General features: G+C 39.8%; 1 protein-coding gene across 1 annotated transcript in view; it reads right to left on the bottom strand.

Annotated features, from left to right (window-relative positions):
- Positions 1-295: 295 nt before the first annotated feature.
- WDR27 (WD repeat domain 27) overlaps positions 296-18,934 on the bottom strand; it is a 181,434-nt gene continuing 162,795 nt past the window's right edge. The window contains exon 21 of the mRNA XM_008067492.1: positions 296-611. Within this exon, the coding sequence (XP_008065683.1) occupies positions 561-611 (51 nt within the window). The 3' untranslated portion in view covers positions 296-560. The remainder of the gene's footprint in view (positions 612-18,934) is intronic.

The raw sequence follows: 18,934 nt of genomic DNA, 5'->3' as shown, positions 1-18,934 counted from the left end.
CAAGGACCCTCCACAGATCATGTTCTGGGATCTTGGGAGTCTGACATGTGCAGAGTCGACTCATCCCTGATGAACTTGTCCCGGCAATGTGGGAAGCCCTGCCCTTAGTGGTTCAATCATCAACTATGGGTGGAGAGGCTTAGGAGCCACCAGTTTACAAGGGTGGCCCAGTAAGCACAGCCACAGGCACATTCACCGGAAGGTCAGAGTCAGTTAGGACTGTTCATTTTTTAATTTTTCCTGTCCAAAAGTAATTCTTTCTCTTTTTTTTCTCAAAATCTAATTGTGAAACAAATTCTGTATTATTTTTTATTGAAGAATATTCTGTGCTAAATCACTGGATGTCTTTTCCATCTTTTCAGGGAGGGGTCTCTTGTGAGGGGCAGAAAGTCTTCAAAAGTGACAGTGTCACACACAAGGTGCAGGAGTGAAAGGAGGAATCCAAAACAAGGCCCAACCCATAAAGACAGTCACTGCTGTAGGCCCCGAGACAGGTGAACGGCTTCTTCCTTCATCCCAGCATCCTCTCAGCACTCCTGGGCCAGTTCTCAGGTTAGCAATTACCCTGCTAGGAACAGCTGAAGTTTGCCATCCAGGGTGGCTGTGGCAAGCTGTAATTGTATAAACAAAGCAACAACAACAAAATTAAATCCAGGGGAAGAAGGATAGCTTTACTTTAAAGTTATATTCAACTGTCAACTTTTCAACAAAAGAGCACATGCAATTGAACATAAAATATCACGTGGTCCCAATCACCCTTTATTTGCGGAGAACCCTATAAGAAAAGACAGCTGAATGTGTCTATTTTCCTTACCTGTAACATTACCTGTAATGTTCCAGATCATAGAACAAAATGCATTAACATAGTAAAATCTATATATACAAAAGGTATTATACAGACACTTGATTAATCCCAACTACATATCATTGCTTTATGGGTTGGGCCTTGTTTTGGATTCCTCCTTTCACTCCTGCACCTTGTGTGTGACACTGTCACTTTTGAAGACGTTCTGCCCCTCACAAGAGACCCCTCCCTGAAAAGATGGAAAAGACATCCAGTGATTTAGCACAGAATATTCTTCAATAAAAAATAATACAGAATTTGTTTCATAATTTGTATGAATTTTAATATTTGTATGTGCCTTGGTCTGAGTCTATCTGTCTATACAGAACAAACAGGTATAAGATATCCTCTGTAAACGTCTGTGTACTATCAACCATTACAGGAGCTAAAGGACAAGTGATAGGAGAGGATTCTGGCAAAATGGTGGGTAGGAAGCAATGGAATCTGTCTCCCCACCCCAACAATAATTGCACTGGCAAAAATTGGTCTGACACAAGCACCTTGGATTTCTGGAGTCTGTTGAAGCTGGCAACTTCCAGGAGGGTCTTGGCTATAAATTGCAGTTACTTTCATCAACTTCAGATCTCAGCACATCATAGCTACCCACCCATCCTCTCAGCCCCATGCACATATCCAGAGTTATCTGCCCACAGCTAGCAGGAGTCAGGAGTGGAAGAAAGCACCCTGTCCTCCAAATATCAGGGATCTGTGCTCTAAATTGCTGACTGATGCTTCTGATCACAGAGTTGCAGACAAAGAATTGGGCAGCCACTCCTGTTGCACATCCTCCAGGTTGCAACCCCCTCATCTGCCAGGAGAAGTGACTTCTGGAGCATTTAACATTCAAAGGGCCACCACCCCCATTTTTCTCTTCCCACTTTATGGGAGCCAGACATTAGAGAATAAGACAACACATCCATGGGGAAAATCACAAAGTGATTATGCATGCTGAAGGAAGGGCTAAAAAAAACAGGAAGATTTTAAGTTTACATCTCAGGGTGGTCCTTGTTACACAGTCAGACTACAACAATCAACATAAATTAAACTAATAAACAAAACAATATCAAAAAATCAAGCCCAGGGAGAAGAAGTACTTTATTTTAGAATTCCACAATATTACATTCAGTTGTCAACTTTTCAACAAAAGATCATAAGGAGTGCAAATAAATAGAAAAGTATGGTCTATTCAGAGGAAAAAATAAGTAAATCAACAGGAATTGCGCCCCCCCAAAATCTGATGCAGATCTATAGCATAAAGACTAAAACAACTATTCAAGTGCTCAAAGAAAGATATAAAGTCAAGAAATTGATGTATGAATAAAATGAAAATATCAATAAAGAGATAGAGAACCAGATAGAAAATGAAACCAAAAAGAAAATGAGAAGCTGAAAAATACAACAATTAAAATAAAATATTCAAATTTGATTAGGTAGAAATAAAAAAATCAGCAAATTTCAAAATAAGACAAAACAAATGATCAAGTCTGAGGAACAAAAAGGAAAAAAAGATAGAAAAAGATAAACATGGCCCAAAGGGCCCATGGAACACCATCAGGTGGACCAACTCATTCATCACCAGAGTCTCAGAAGAAGAGAAAAAAGGAGTCAGGGGAATATTTAAAGAAATAACTGAAAACTTCTCAAATTTGATAAAACAAATAAGTAGGAACATTCTAGAATCTCAATAAATTCCAAGTAAAATGAACTCAGAGTCTCACACCAAGACATATTATATTCAAACTTTCAAAGGCCACAGACAAAGAACCCTGGAAGCAGTCACAGAAGAGTGACTCATCACACATAATGGAGTCTCAATGAGGCTTTCAGCAGATTTCTCATAATAAACTCAAGAAGCCAGATGGCAGTGGGCTGACATACTCAAAAGGAAAAGATCTCTCAACCAAGAATCTTATACCCAGCAAAACTGCCCTACAAATGTGAAAGAAACATTAAGACATTCCCAGATAAACAAGAGCTGAGGAAGCTTGTTACCACTATACCTGCCCTGCAAGAAATGCTGAAGGGAGTCCTGCAAGGTGAAATAAAAAGACACTAAGCAGCAATTTGAAGCTGTATAAAGAAATAAAGAGCTCAATAAAGGTAAATACATGGACAATTATAAAAGCTAGTACTATTGTAACAATACTGTGTGACTCCACTTTTTGTTTTCTACATGATTTAAAAGACATATATTTTTTAAAACTTAGTCTAAAAGCTAGTGTTACTGTAACTTTGGTTTGTAATTACACATTTTGTTTTGTAAATAATTTAAGAAAACAGTGCACTTAAAAGAATCATTATGTTTTGGGGAACACAATGTGTAAAAGTGTAATTTTGTGACAACTGACAGCTGGGTGTAGTGGCTCATGCCTATAATCCAAGCACTCTGAGAGGCCAAGGTGGGAGGACTGCTTGAGCCCACGAGTTTGAGACCAGACTAGGCAACATAATGAGACTTCATCTCTACAAAAAATTAAAAAATCAGCCAGGTGTGGTGGTGCATGCCTGTAGTCTCAGCTACTCAAGAGGCTGATGGAGGAAGGATCATCTGAATCCAGAAGGTCAAGGTTGTGGTGAGGCGTGAACATGCCACTGCCCTTAGCCTGGGTAACAAAGTGAGACCCCAACTAAACACACACACACACACACACACACACACACACACACACACACACACACACACATAACCTGAAAGGGATGGGGACAGAGATGTAAAGTAGCAGAGTTTTTGTATGTTATTGAAATTAACTTGATATAAATGCAAACTAGAGTGCTGTAGCTTTAGGATGTTATGTGGAATTCCCATGGTAATCACAAAGAAGATAGCTATAGAATATATACAAAAGGAAATAAGAAATAAATGGAAACATTTTCCTACAAAAATTCAACTAAATACCAGAGAGGACAGTAATTCAGGAAATGAAGGACAGAAACAGACAGATTAAAAAATTCTATAAGGCATATAGAAAATAAATAGAAAATGACACAAGTCCTTCCTTGTCAGTAATTACTTTGAAAAGACAGATAGATTAAAAAACACTAGTCAAGTACAGTTGCCCTTGGTATACTCAGTGGACTGGCTCCAGAACCCCACTTACAACAAAATTTCCATGTACTCAAGTCTCACAGTCAGCCCTGTAGAAACAGCATATACAAAAAATTAGCCCTCCATGTATGTGGATTTTGCATCTTGTGAATACTGTTTTTTATTCATGTTTGGTTAAAAACTATACATATAAGCAGACCTGCACAGCTCAAGCTCATGTTGTTCAAGGGTCAACAGAATGTGCTGTCTGCAAGAGATTCACTTTAGATCCAAAGACACAAAAACATTGAAACTGAACAGATGGGAAAAGATATTCCATGCAAATGGTAACCACAACAGCATGGGTTGCTATATTAATATCAGAAAAAAAGTATACTTTAAATCTAAAAGGTTACAAAAGACAAGACATTATATACTAATAAAAGGCTCAATACAGCAAGAAGATGTAAAAATTATAAGCATTTATACACCTAATAAAAGATCATCAAAATATATGAAGCAGAAACTGACAGAACTGAAGGAAGAAATAAATAGTTATACAATAATAGCTGGAGATTTCATTAACCCCCTTTTAATAGCGAATAGGACAACTGAACAGAAGAGAGGTAAGGATACAGAGGGTTTACACAACACAATAAGCAAGCTAGGCCTAACAGACATATACAGAACACTTTATCAAACAAGAATAGTATGCACATTCTTCTTAAGTGCACATGGGAAATGTTTCAGGACAGACCATAAGTTAAGCTACAAATTAAGTCTTGATAGATGTAAAAAGATAAATATCATACAAAGTATCTTCTCTGACCAAGTGGAATGAATTTAGAAATAAATAATAGAAGTAAAACTTGAAAATCTCAAAATTGTGGAAATTAAATGATATACTCATAAACAATCAATGAATCAAAGAAGAAATAAGAAAAATTAGAAAATACTTCGAGATAAAAAAAAATGACAAGTCAACATACAAAAAAAAAAATCTGGGACACAGCAATAATAGTGCTAAGAGGGAAAGTTAAGCTTTATAAATGCTTACATGAGAAAGCAAGAAAATCTCAAATCAGCAACCTAACTTTACAATGTAATAAACTAGAGAAAAAGTAACAAATACATCACAAAGCTAGAAGCAGAAGTAAATAAGAAAGATGAGAGCAAATATAACAAAACGAAGGGGGGAAAAAGCCCCAGAAAAGCAAGGAAACCAAAAAGAAAAGATCAACAAAACTGAAAAAACTTTAGCTAGATGGACTGAAAGAAGAAATAAGACTCAAATTACTAAAATTAGAAATGAAAGTGGTAGACATTATTACTGATTCTAAAGAAATAAATGATAAGAAAATACAAAGAACAATTGTATGCCAATATATCTAGGGTCTAGATAAAATGTACAAATTCCTCAAACCACAAGACTTACCAAGACTGAATCACAAAAAAATAGACTTATAACTAGTAAGGAGATTAAATCAGTCATACAATATTTCCCAACAAAGAAAAGTCCTAGCCTAACACCAATTTTACCAAACATTCAAAGAAGAACTAACACCAGTTCTTCTCAAACTTTTACCAAAAACTAAGGAGAAAGAAATACTTCTCATCTCATTTTATAAGGCAAGTATTACCCTGATACCAAAGCCAGACAAGATCCCACAGAAAAAACAACACACCAATAGCAAACTGCATTTGGCAGCATATTAAAATGATTACATATCATGACAAATTGAGATTTAATCCTGAATGCAAAGATGGGTCAACAAAAATTGATCAGTGTACTACAAGACATTAATAAAATAAAGAGAAAAAGCCACATGATCATCTCAATTTATTCAGAAAAAGCATTTGACAAATTCAATACTTTCATGATTTAAACTCTCTCTCTCTTTCACTCACTCAACAAACTAGGAATGGAAGAAACTCCCTCAACACAATAAAGCCTGTATGTCTTACTTCATTTTGTACTATTATGACAGACTGCTAGGGTGGTAATCTATAAACAAAAGAAATACATATCTCATGGTTGGAAGCTGGGAATTCCAAGGTCAAGGTGCTAGCAAGTTGGCATCTGGTAAGAACTGTCTTCACTTCTGAGATAACACCTTGCATGCTGCGCCCTCCAAGGGAGGAACACCGTTCCCCACACAGCAGAGGAGTCCAAGGACAGTGCAGGAGCCACATGCACCTTCTCTACCCACACCAATCCCACACATCGTGAAGCCCTCATAACCCAGGCGCTTATTAAAGGCCCACATCTTAATACTTTAACAATCACAATTACATTTCAACATGAGTTTTGGAGAAGTCAAACATTCAAGTCACAGCACCAAATATGTAAAAGCCTACAGCAGTCATCATACCCAATGATGAAAGACTGAAAGCATCTCCTTGAAGACCAGGACCAAGGCAAGGATGCCCACTTCTGCCATTTCTAAACAGCATAGTATTAGAAGTACCAGCCAGAGCATTTAGGCACAAAAAAGAAATTGGAAAGGAAGTAAAATAATCTCTGTTCACAGATTATATGATCTGATAGAAAATTCTACACCAAAAAAATCTGTCAGAACTATTAAAATATGGAAAGCAGTAGGACCCAAAGTCAGCATGCAAACCTACTGCATGTCTACAAATTAACAATGAGCGATCTGAGAATTAGAAAACAAAATTATGAAAGCAATTCAACTTACAGTAGCATTGAAAGAATAATATGCTTACAAATTAACTTAACCAAGGAGTTGAAAGAATTGTACAATGAAAACTATAAAACATTCCTGAAGAAAATTAAAGAAGACATAAATTTAAACACTTTCCATATGAATTAACTGGAATACTTAATATTGTTAAAATGTCTGTTTTACCTATTGTGACCTTCAGATTCAATACAATCCCTATCAAATTCCCACTGATGTTTTTCTGCAGTAGAAACACCCATCTTAAATTGATATGGGTCCCTGAATAGTCAAAGCAATATTGAGAATGAAGAACAAAGCTGGTGGACCCACACTTTCTGATTTCAAAACTTACGACAAAGCTTTGATAATCAACACAGGAAAAACAGACACACAGATAAACGGAATATAATAGAAAGCCCAGAAAGAAGCCCTCGCATGTATGATAAAATGATTTTTGACCAAGTGTTCTAAGACCATTGAATGGGGAAAAGACAGACTTTTAAATAAGTAAGACCTGCTCTCCATCTGTCTTGCCCTCATGTCTCTAATTACGCTCTAAACTCCGACAGAGGAATGAGTGTGATTTATTGACCCCAAAATCCCCAGTAGGTATTGATGTGACAAAGAACTTTAAGGAACAGTCCAAGAGAGGGATTGGAGAGCAGGCCATCCAACAAGCATGGGGCATCTGCAAAGCCTGTGTCAATTTCTCAGATTTACTAAGTGTAGCCCCAGGAGACCCTGGTTTTTGTGGGTCATGGAGTTTGCCATGACATTTCCCTGTACTAGGTTTCTCTGCAACACCTGAATGTTGAGCTGACTAGCTGAGTCCCAGGCTGATGGAGAGTCACAGTGCAGCTCTCATGGTGAATCAGTGCCGGGTAACAAGAGTGAGGGTCACTCCCCAAGTCCCAGCCTCCTCTCTGAGCTGTGCGTGTGCATGGGGGTGTCCACGGCCAACAGTCACCTTCCACAGGCCTCAGGCTGGCCCCAAGCTTCTTGATTACACAAGCACAGGACAAGTTTTAGTTCAAAGACCCCCACTGTTATCCTCCATGGAGGGTTTTATTTATTAAAAATAAAATGGGATAGAGGTCATTTTCATGAGTTTGATTTGATATGATTTTTATTTTAAAGAGGTTGGTACAATTCAGGGTTAGATACATAAGTGGTCATCTGTAGGTGAAGTTTGGGCCTCTCATTGGTCCTTACTTCACCTGGTTTGAAGTCATGTACCCTCATGTTATGTACCACATGTTATGTGCCTCTCCCTCCCCTGGAGGCACTTCCCTGGCAGTGACCTGCTACTGCCAATCCCTTTCATGTAGTATTATGATAAATGTTCAGGGTTCATTCCTGAGTGAGAATGAATTTTATTTAAAAAATTAATAAAAATAGTTTCCATTCTAAAAACTAAGACAAGTTGTAAAAGGCCCATAGCTTGAATACTCTGTCATTAGAAATCAGGTATCCCTATGGAATTCAATACAGCCATACAAAATAATAAAATCATGTCTTTTGCAGCAACATGGATGCAGCTGGAGGCCATTATCCTAAGCAAATTAACCCAGAAACAGAAAATCAAATACTGCTGTTCTTCCTTATAAGTGGGAGCTAAACACTGGGTACACGTGGACGTAAAGATGAGAACAATGGACACTGGGGATTCCCACAGGGTGGAGGGGAATGGGGCACAAGGGTTAGAAAAGTACCCAGTGGGTACCATGCTCACTATGTGTGTGATGGATCCAAGGGAAGTCCAGACCTCACCATCGCACAATATACCCATGGGATCCTGAGTTTAAAATAAAAATAAAATAGTAGTAAGAAGAAAATAGGGGGAAAAGATACACAATTTCAAAAATAAAAAAGAAAGCAACCAGGCATCCATAACAGTGGCCAGGCAAGTATGCCAGCTTCTTAACTGATGAGAGTAACCATGCTCTGATTACCCCGGCTTTCCTAAAACTGTGACATTTTTTCTCTTCTAAGATATCACTAACTTTAAAGTATCCCAATATCTCAGATGGTGTCTTGGGATGCTTTAACAAAATATCTTACACTGGGTCTAAAGGCTGGAAAGTCCAAGGTCAAGGCACCAGCAGATTCAGTATCTGGTGAGGGCTTCTCTCTGCCTTAAAAATGGTGCTGTCTTGCTGTGTCCTCACATGATAGGAGCAGGAGTCTTCCCCCTTCAACCTCATCTGAAAGGGCGTTAATCCCACTCATGAGGGTGGACCTCTCCTGGTTCACCCCCTAAAGGGTCCACCTCTTAACACTATCACATTGGGTATTAAGTTGCATCATATAAAACTTGGAAGACACCAACATTCCGACCATAGCAGGTGGGGTATCATCAATCTATCAATAGCTTCTTGGGTTGATAATTTTTTAGACTGACATTGATGAGTCCTTGCATTCATAATTGATCATGTATATCAAACATCAAAAACACAGAAATAACAAGGGGACTTTTTGAGTACCCACAATGTCCCAAGTCTAAAGTATACATAAAATCCTCTTCAGTAGAACAGACTAGCAGGCATTGGAAGCAACACAGAGAAGCATCTAGGACCTCAATTTAATACTTGGTTAAAAATTTTAAATACTTTCCATAGTTTCAGTGCACTGATTATAAACACAGGCTGTGGGGTCAAACTTTGGTTCTCCTGGATGTTGATCTGGGGAAGGTCACTAAAATTCTCTCCCCCAGTGTAGGATAAATATTGAGGCAGTAAGTACTGTCACTTGTCTAAAAGCTGTAAAGACTGAATTAGTTAATATATATCATGCTAGACACATAGGAAGCACTACACAAGTATTAAGGATTATTGAATAAAATGGATGAGAGATAGAGACAGAGATATGAAAAGACCTGCATGATTTTCAGACTGAGTCTACAACTCACATAATCCTAAGAGTAATAAATGAATATTTATAGGGCAGATTTTTGCCCGAGTGTGTATATAACCCTGGAGGGAGAAACTAATTCTTATTTCAAAGCTTTAAAAATAATCTGATTTCATGTGGAGCGAAACAGCATTCATTTACAAGTCCCAGAGTAACTTTGCACTCAGACATGTGTCAGATTTGTTTTAAAATTTCTCCTTAACTGGATTATATCAGAGACAATAATGTAAAACCACACACATTCTGGATTCTTTAAATATGAGGCTTATCTGTTCTAAATAACTCTGTCTGCAAAACACTGCTACAAATTTCATACTAATGACATCTTGAAAACATCAATAACTCACTTAGGACAGTTCTTAAAACAGCATAAAAATATTTTTCAGATAGCTGTGGCACTTCTATTTCCAAACTCTCAAACCATTAAGACAAAGGAAAAAGCAATAAACAAAAAGTGACAAAGTCCAGTAGTTCTTATTCATATGAATCCAGCTAGAATTTGGCTAGAAATTTAATGTCTTCGTGTCCAGTCTTTGTCTAGTAGACAGAAAATGTGCTGGGGGTCCCCAGGTGTCTGCAGGCTTTGGCTGACCCCGATGAGGTAGGTGTTCTTAGTAGCTGAACAGAGAACAGGGTGGAGGGAGGGAGGTTGGGGTTGGCGGCCAGCTCAGCTTAATGGACTAGTGCTAAGTTCTACTTCATGGAAAATGGGGCTGCAGAAAGACAGTGAATGAGTTATTTTCAGAGAGAATTGTTTACAGACACAGGGGCATTAGGTGCATCCCTTGGAGAAGGTGACAAAGTACAACACAGAATGGGAAGGAAAATGTTCCTGACATCTGTGCAGTGAGGAGGACATGCTAGCTCAGGGTAGGGCAGAATGTCAGCATGCCTACGTGCAGCAGAAAGGTGCTGCGTTTCCTGGTTACTGAAACATCTGGAGGAACTTAAGAGCAAACATGTATATGGGAGATCCAGAGAAACCTGTGCTGTAGACTTACACATCACAGCAGTTTTCATCATCGGTATCTGTTCCTTGATGAGTGGCGTCCCAATTCCTCGCTCTTTCTGGAGACTTCATGCCCTAATTCTCTAGCTCACATGACCAGAGAAAACAAGACACACAAAATCCACAGCAACAAAATACTTGGGTCCCTTCAGCAATCAGGTGTCAGCTCCCACCTCTGCTTCTCTCGCCTTCAGTTTCAAGATCTGGTCCTCAAGGGGTCAGATGTCAGCCATCATACCCTAAGGTAGCCACATGTGGTGGGTGAAGTTTCTCAGAAGAGCAGCAAGACTGAGAGACAAGCCCCTCCTACAATGTGATGTAGTGAGGATGTCTCCACAGAATAAATGCTTGACTTCAGCAAAGCAGGGATGCTTGTCTTATCTGAACTCTAGTTATTATTGAAAAAGAATCACAATTCTGAAGATTACATACAGGACTGATTAATATATGAAATTGAGCTGACAAGAAAATAAAGACAAAAATGAAAGAGACAAAGCCAGAGTGATAAATTTATGATGTCACTCTCCATCTTCCCTGAGTAAACCACTGTCTTCTGTTGGGGGTAAGGGGAGAGGGAGAGAAGAAAAGAAGGAGAGAAACTAAGGATTTGGTGGTCATAGAAACAGAAGATGAAAACTTGGGTTCTCATGAGAAAGAGAGCTGGGTTGAACAACCTGAACAAAATGAGAAGATTCATGTTTAAAGTCTGGTGAAATGATGGACTAGGGATATCCCCACATACCCAGGGAGATGATGAGAATGTCTATCACAGCCTGAGAGGGGAACCTCCAACCTCCATAACCACAGAGCTTTCCTTATACAAGTTTTCAATTTTAATTTATGTTGTCTATGTGATCCAAATATGACTAGTTCAAGAAGCCAACAAAAGCAAAAAATGTGGTCTGGGCTACTCATATTCCTGCAGCACCTTCAGAAGCAAACCTAAGACCTCCCTGTTGAGTCACACTACCAACTAAAGCTTCATGGGATCCCAAGGATAATCTCTGCTAATCATCTCTGGCTATTCTCCATGAATCAGAGTTAGCTGACATAATAAACAGTAAAAAGAGGGTACTAAGAGCTTTAAACAATAAAACTGCCATACATAGTCTTTAAATATATTTTTAAATTATTGGAAACAAAGAAAAAGATGCTAGTTAAATGAGAAAGACAAATGAAGTCATTGAATATAAACATTCAATTCATGAATTAAGAGCTGATTAGAAAAAGCTGAAGGTAGAATTAGTGATCTGCAAAATAGATATGAAATCATTCAGAATGTAACTCATGGAGTTGAAAGAATGGGAAACATGAAAAGAGATTTTGGATAATAGACTAATTTAATATTAATCTAGTAGAAATTCTAGAATGAAAATATAGTGCTAATAAATAAATGGGAATATCTGAAGGAAAAATATCTGTAATTAGGCAGAATTGTGGGAAAAAATAAAAATCATTTAGGAGGCAAAGTGAGTTCCAAGAAAGATAACAAAAATCAATCCAGACCTAAATTATTAGCAAATCTCCAGTACAGCACACACATCAATCTTTCCAGATCAATGGGCTTCTTTCTGAATCTATATCACATGAGAAATGGCTCTAGAGGAATACAAGTGTCCACATCACTTACAGAAAGTTGGATTAAGCTAGTGTGTGGTGAGGTACAAGGAGGTGTAGAGGCAGGGCTCCAGTGGCTCTGAGGTGCAGCAAGAATAAAGGTCTACTTTGTATGTATTATTCATTTTTCCATTTTAAATATTACTGTCATTTGTTGGCCATTAATTTTGTCATGGTGTCCTTCATGGGAAATAAATATTTAACTACATCACATTTCTGTTTCATGTTTTATACTTTTCATATTTTGTTTAAGAAGTTTCTCTTGAACATAGGTAACAAAAATATTATCTGGGGGGGGCACACCTCACCAACAAGGGTACCTGCATGATGAATATTTGTGCACCCAATCCTGAATTGTACTCCAAATTTTCAAAATTAAAAAATTTAAAAGTTAAAAAAATATTATTATCCTACATTTTCTTCTACTTACAGTTTTACCTTTCACATTGATATATAAATCATACATTTAAATATAAATGGCTTTATTTTTTTCTCAATATAGGGAGTCAGTTTTTTTCTAAACATTGTGTCAAATAATCCATCTTCCATTATACATATACTTAATTTGCATTATTTGCTTAATTACACATTATATTGTATATTTATTATGTATTATACATATAATCATATGCTTAATTAATACATATGCTTAATATGTATTAAACCCCAAAATATACAAGGTTCTATCTCTGAATTCTCTATTATCTTCTTCCAACTTTATTCCATTTCTTGGGTCAATATCCCAATTTTTTTTCCTATGGTTTTGAAAGTATTTTTTTACCATCTAATAGGAAAAGTATAAAGTCAATATAACCTTTTACAAACCTTTTCCCTCCCACATATATTTTTTGGGATAAGTTTACTGAATCCCACTAGAATTTTGATTGTGATTGCAATAACTATAAATTAATAAACAACTGACATTTTTATAACATTAAGTTGTAATTTAAGTTATGGAATAATATGGAATGCTACTCAGATCTTCTATGCAGTTTATCTGAGTTTTAAAATGTTATCTTTGATTATTTTTTTCTTACTTAGGCTCCTAGATACTTTCAAGTGTGAGTTGCCATAATAAAGGAAATCTTATTTTTTGCTTAGTTAGTTAGTGTTAGTGTGATTATTGCTGTAACTAGATTCTGCATGCAGCAACCTTGCTGAATTATATTGGTTCTAATAGCATAATGATTCTGTTGGTTTTTTAAACTAAATTAATCAAGTCATCTGCAAAACATGAGAGTTCTGTCATTTCCCTACCCATCTTTGTTCACTCTTGTTTGTCTTTCTTTGGTGTATTGTATTGGCAAGTCTCTCCAGTATTATGTCAAAAGGAGTTGTACAAGTAATATCTGTGGTTTTTTAAGAGTATGTATCCCTGTCATGTTCTAATGTTAAAGAAAATACATGCAAAATTTCTCCATCAAATATAATACTTGCTGTAAGTTTTGCCATATAAACCTTACCAGATTCAGATTTAAAAATCTCCCTTTTCTCCTACTTTGATAGATTTCCCTCTAAATGCTAAATATTAATAAACTTAAACAAATGCCTTTTCAGCATGCACTGAGATAACAAAGTATTTTCTCTTTGCTTTATCAAAGGAGTGAATTAAGTCATTAGATTTTCTGATGCTGAGCCAGTCTTGCATTTGGGGATAAATTCCACTCAATCAAGATGCATTTTAAAGTATATTCACTGGGTCCCCTACATACAAACTTTCAAGTTGAGAATTTTCAAAGATTCGAATGTGCATCCACATTATTTGAGAAGGCACTGTTAGTTTTTGAGGCACAGGACCCACACATAGCACAGTACACAAAGGTTACAGCAACCATTCAGATGCAGTGCTACTGGTTATCTGTTATGAGGAAAAAGGGGCCACTACCCAGGCATCTCTGAATCACTTTTTTGAGAGGAGATGACTTGAATCCAGTCAGAAACCAGACTCTGTGCCACCAATGTCAGCATGAGTGACACAGCAGCCTGCCCTCCATCTCCTGCTGCTGACAATCCTTCAACCGCACCCCCTCTCACCACCCTCCCTCCTCCAATCAGGGACTCTCCTTGCCTGTCCACTCAATCCCAGCCCTGTACGGCAGCTGGTGTACTGTGCTGTACTACTGTACTTTTCAAGGTCCTGTACTGTAAGATTAAACATGTTTTCTATGTTTTTTTAATGTATGATTTGTGCAAAAAGTAACAGTACAGTACTATTCTATAGCCAATTGTGTTAGTTGGGTATCTAGGCTAACTGTAGGACTTACAAAAAAAACTGGACTTATGAACTCATTTCGGAATAGAACTTGTTCATATGTAAGGGACTCACTGTACTTGGATTCAGTTGACTCATAATTTATTTAGGATTCACATAGTCTTGTTTGTAACTGAAAATGATTTTGCATTATATTTAGCTGGAGTTAGAATAAAAATGCCCTATCTTCACTGTGAAAATGAGTGTAATTCTCATATATTTCTGGTGCGAAGGAAGAATTGCACAGCCACTTGGAAAACATTTTGGCAGTTTCTACAAGCAAAACATACACTTAATATGGGACCTAGAAATCCTATGTGTATTTATTCAAGAAAAATAAAAATATACATTCATGCTAAGAGTTGTTCATGACTGTATCTGGCAGCTTTACTCATAACAGACAAAAGTTAGAGATAATCAAAACACCCACAGGCTGGTGAATGAATGCACGTGTGATACATCCATGCAATGGAATGCCTCTTGGCAATTAAAAAAAAAGAACTACTGATACATGGATAAATCCCAAAAGTATATGCTAAATATAAAAATGCAAACACTAAAGGCATATGGCATGTCCCAATTTGTATGACTTTCTGAAAAGCAAAACTGGAGGGACAAAAGTCAGGGTTGGCCAGTGGCTGGGGGGCTGTAGGGGCCTGAGACCTCCCTGGGTGGGTGTTCCACATCTTGACTGTGATGGAGCTCACACAGCTGCATGCAGCTGTAAATTCTCATTTAATTGTGCAATGCAAGAATGCACTTTACTGTATATAAATTACATGTCAATAAGCCTTCATTTGAAAAAATAAACGCTACCACATGTTAGACAAAGTAAAGCAGATAATGGAAGCTAGCAAAAGAGCATTCAAAGGAAATCATGTCCAAAATTCCTGTTGAGCAATAAAATATGACTCTGCATTCTAAGACTTGTCAAAACTGCTACTAACAAAATAATGCGGCTTGTCTCTCAGGTTAAGTGGAACTTGTATGTCCAGTAATGCTTCGTTATGAAGAATTACAAGCATATTACATAAGCTAAAACTCTAGGTGTCTAAATGCTCAAAGCAAAATTTAAAAAGACTAGTTTTCTTTACAATACCACACAACTTTTATGTGCCTAAAATGAAACAATCCTGAAAAACAATGATTAAAAATCAGATGTGAAAAAAGTTGGTTTCTACTAGTGACCAGACAACAGGTAAAAAAAAAAAAAAAAAAAGTTGGTTTCCATTTCTTACAGTGCCTAATGACTACAGGAGAAACCAGACATGTCTCTGTTCATCGAGCGCCCCCTTCCAAGCCTGCTCAAGGAGAGGTAACTCACACTGAGTCTAAAGATAGAGTTTTTCTCTACCACCCAGATTCTTCATACCTCCATGCTTTTCTTATTCCCAGTACATGTGTCCATGGCCCACAGGTGCTGAGGGCATGGAGAGATTCTGAGCAGAGACAGGTGGCAACACCACCATTCACTGTGCCAGCCAGCAGATGCTGCAGCACCTCACCTGCCCCGATGTCTTCATCTACAAAGTGGGGATCACATTGGCCTCTGCTTAGGAGGACTGAACTGAGAGCCAGCTAACATCAACAGTCTTAGAATGGTACCCAGCAGGCAGCAAACACTATTAATTTTATAGCATGAACATTTCCTCTAGGACAACTAGGAATATGTTGGGGACACGTCTCCTCCACTTTGACCAGAATGTGGCGAGATGTCATCAGCAAGTCCACACCTGCCATGCTCCATGGCCTTCCAGAGAGGACATACTTGGTCAGGAAGAGGACATGGACACAGAGGCGCTCGCCTGGGCTCAGCATCATGCAAGTGACCCCAGAAGGAGTGGGCCCTCGCCTGCTGCAAGTATCTGCTGCTCCCTGGATCACAGGGCCCATGTGGGGGGAGGGTGAAACTCCACACATGTTCACGGGACAGCGGGGAGAGTATTCACGTGAAGCCACCGAAAGGGAACTTGAGTCTCCTATCACTAAGATCCATCTTCACAATGACTCCTCTTCCTCAAGACGTTCTAAAATCTGGCACCACAGTCATCTGCAAGGTGTCTTTTCTAAATGCAATGAATTCCCAAACTCAGACATCCTTGTAGGAAATGAGAAATCCTGCCATGTGCTCCGAGCAAGGTCTAGGAGCAACCTCTACTCCAAACAGTTCAACAGTGTGGGTGGAAGGAACACCAGGAAAATGGCAATAAAAGAAGCTCATTTAGTCTCATTTGTTTAAAACCCTGATCTGCACACAGTGCCCATAGCCGAACCTTTCTGCTCCCCATGATCTGTCGCTCCCTGGACCCCCTGGGAGCCATGCCCATCTCTCCTGGAGGGATCATTAGAGTCTCAGAAGCCAGAGAGGGAGCCCTGGACAGGGTGATAGTGCACTCACAACCCTGCCCTGGAGTGTTTCCTGTTCACCAACACCATGGAAAGGCAGAAAAAACCCAAATCAAAGAGAAAGAGTTCCACAGTGCTGTTCTGTGTTGATGGGCCTGGCTCCACCACTGAGACAGGTGCATGTCTGGCATGGATGGGCAACACCACCGTAGGCCCACCAGGCTGCTGCTCTCATCCCCCAGCGATGTGGTGGGATGTGCCTGTTTTGCTGCCTTGAGAGAGCTCTTGGGCAGATGTAGGGAAAGGCCTGAAGCTGTTTCCAATAAAAAATATTGTTCAGTCTCTTCCATCCAACGAAGAAATGTGGAAAGGAGAAGAGACTTTCATGTGCCAAAGCCCCTTTCAAGCTGCATTTGATACCGTGTCTGGTTCAAGTTCTGCTATCAAGTGGGCAGTACAGGAGAGATGGGGTGTTTCCCATCTGGCCATGGCCAGTGCAACTCCTTCCTCATGCATAGGAGGGCCTATGGGTTCTGGCCTTTGTCAACCCCTCGAAGACCTTTGTCTGTGCCCCTTCTGCATTTTGTTTGTTTTGTGGGCAGCAGATTACCAAAAGAAGAACAATTCAACTGTGTTTCCTTCCTTAACTTTGTAAGAAACAAGCAAGCTCGGGGCACAGGGCATGAAGGCAAGAAGAGGTCAAGGGTCCCCTGAGACGGAGGTGGAAGCAGCATTGGGACAGGAATCGGGGCCATGGGGACAGGGTTTGGGGATGGGCACGGGGCTCAGGGGATCGCAGACATGCAAGAAGAAAGTCCCGGGTGGCAGTGCACGTGCCATTCTGCTCCTGTCACCTATGTGTCTGTGCCTTGTGCTGTCAGCAGCTAAGTAGGGACAATCTATAATTGCCCTCTAGGGTATGGATTGATGCACACAGTGTACACACACGCTAATTAGATTCACTCCAGAGTATGGATCCCAGTCTGGACAGTAACAGACTTGTATTAATGAGAAAGTGCCAGCTATGGCGACTTCACACCACACTTGAAGACACCAGAACCCCCTTCTGCAGAGGGACTCCTACAAAGTGGTTTTGCTCTGGTGTTTAAGGAAAATCAATGTAACGATACTTCACGCTCCTGGTAGAAGACACATTATGCTTTTGTGTGTGTGTGTTTGCCTTCTTCAATACTCTGTAAATTCCACATGCTGACTTCTGTGGAGACCACCAGCTAGGACACGTGATTCAGGGACACAGGTGATCCCAGGAATCCAGAGTGGAGCTCTTGCTTCCCAATGCTGGTGCAGACGTAGGAACATCCTGTGAGTTCCTGCAGTGCCACAGAATCTCAGGGCCAGAGGGGACGTCCCGGCCTGTGCATGGATGTCTAAGTACACACAGGTCACCTGACCCTACTACCCTCCACAATGGCAGCTTTCCACAGTACCTCATGCAGGTGCCTTTGACAGAGGCAGTGACTACAAAGATGGTGTGGAGCAGAAGACTGAACTAGTTTTGCTAGAAAAGGCTAGCTCCATGAGACCCCAGGGCAGGTGTCAGCAAGGAGTGCAGCATCTCCCAGTCATACTTGGGCTAGCTGGGCCATGTGCTCTGCAGATATCAGAAGAAAACCCCACGCAGCATCACGTGTCTCCCAGAAGACACTGTCACATCTGGTCAGAGCACCGTCTCGGACTCAGCCTTCCAGACATAACTGTCCCCTGGTCAATCAGAGCTTCCAGGCGGGCCTGGCGACATATTCCTGAAGCCTCTCCAGATGATTCTCATGTGCGGCCAAGGTTGAGCTCGCCAAAGATTCAAATTCTGTAATTTCATTATTTCTCAAACTCTCTAATCCAGGGCAAATATTTCCACTGAGCTTAATGCTGCTGGTTCCAACATGTGGAAGAGTTTTGTGGTGGCTCCTGGCTCTCTCCTGCGAGACTTCCAGTAACTCAGCTGCACAGCCCACATTCTAAGGCAGCCTCTCTGGTCTCTGTGTGCAGGGTGCTCACTCTGGGCTGGGACAGAGCCCCCACAGGGTGGGACGTGGCCCCCGCAGCCTTGGAGGGGCCACAAAGGGGGGGTCACAGGACACTTACCACCAGTCGAGCGTCTGTGGCACATGAGTTCAGAACAAAGGCTGAGCCCAGGGGTGCTGGTAGGACGGACTTTCAAGCAGTGTGCACATACCTCCCACACATCGCAACTAAGTGGGTCTGGCCGTCGTGCTGGGAGCCCAGGAGT

Source organism: Carlito syrichta, unplaced genomic scaffold (genome assembly GCF_000164805.1).
Source record: "Carlito syrichta isolate Samal-C Ts95f unplaced genomic scaffold, Tarsius_syrichta-2.0.1 Scaffold309642, whole genome shotgun sequence".
NCBI classification, from domain to species: domain Eukaryota; kingdom Metazoa; phylum Chordata; class Mammalia; order Primates; family Tarsiidae; genus Carlito; species Carlito syrichta.
This window is presented reverse-complemented; position numbering and strand designations above follow the sequence as displayed.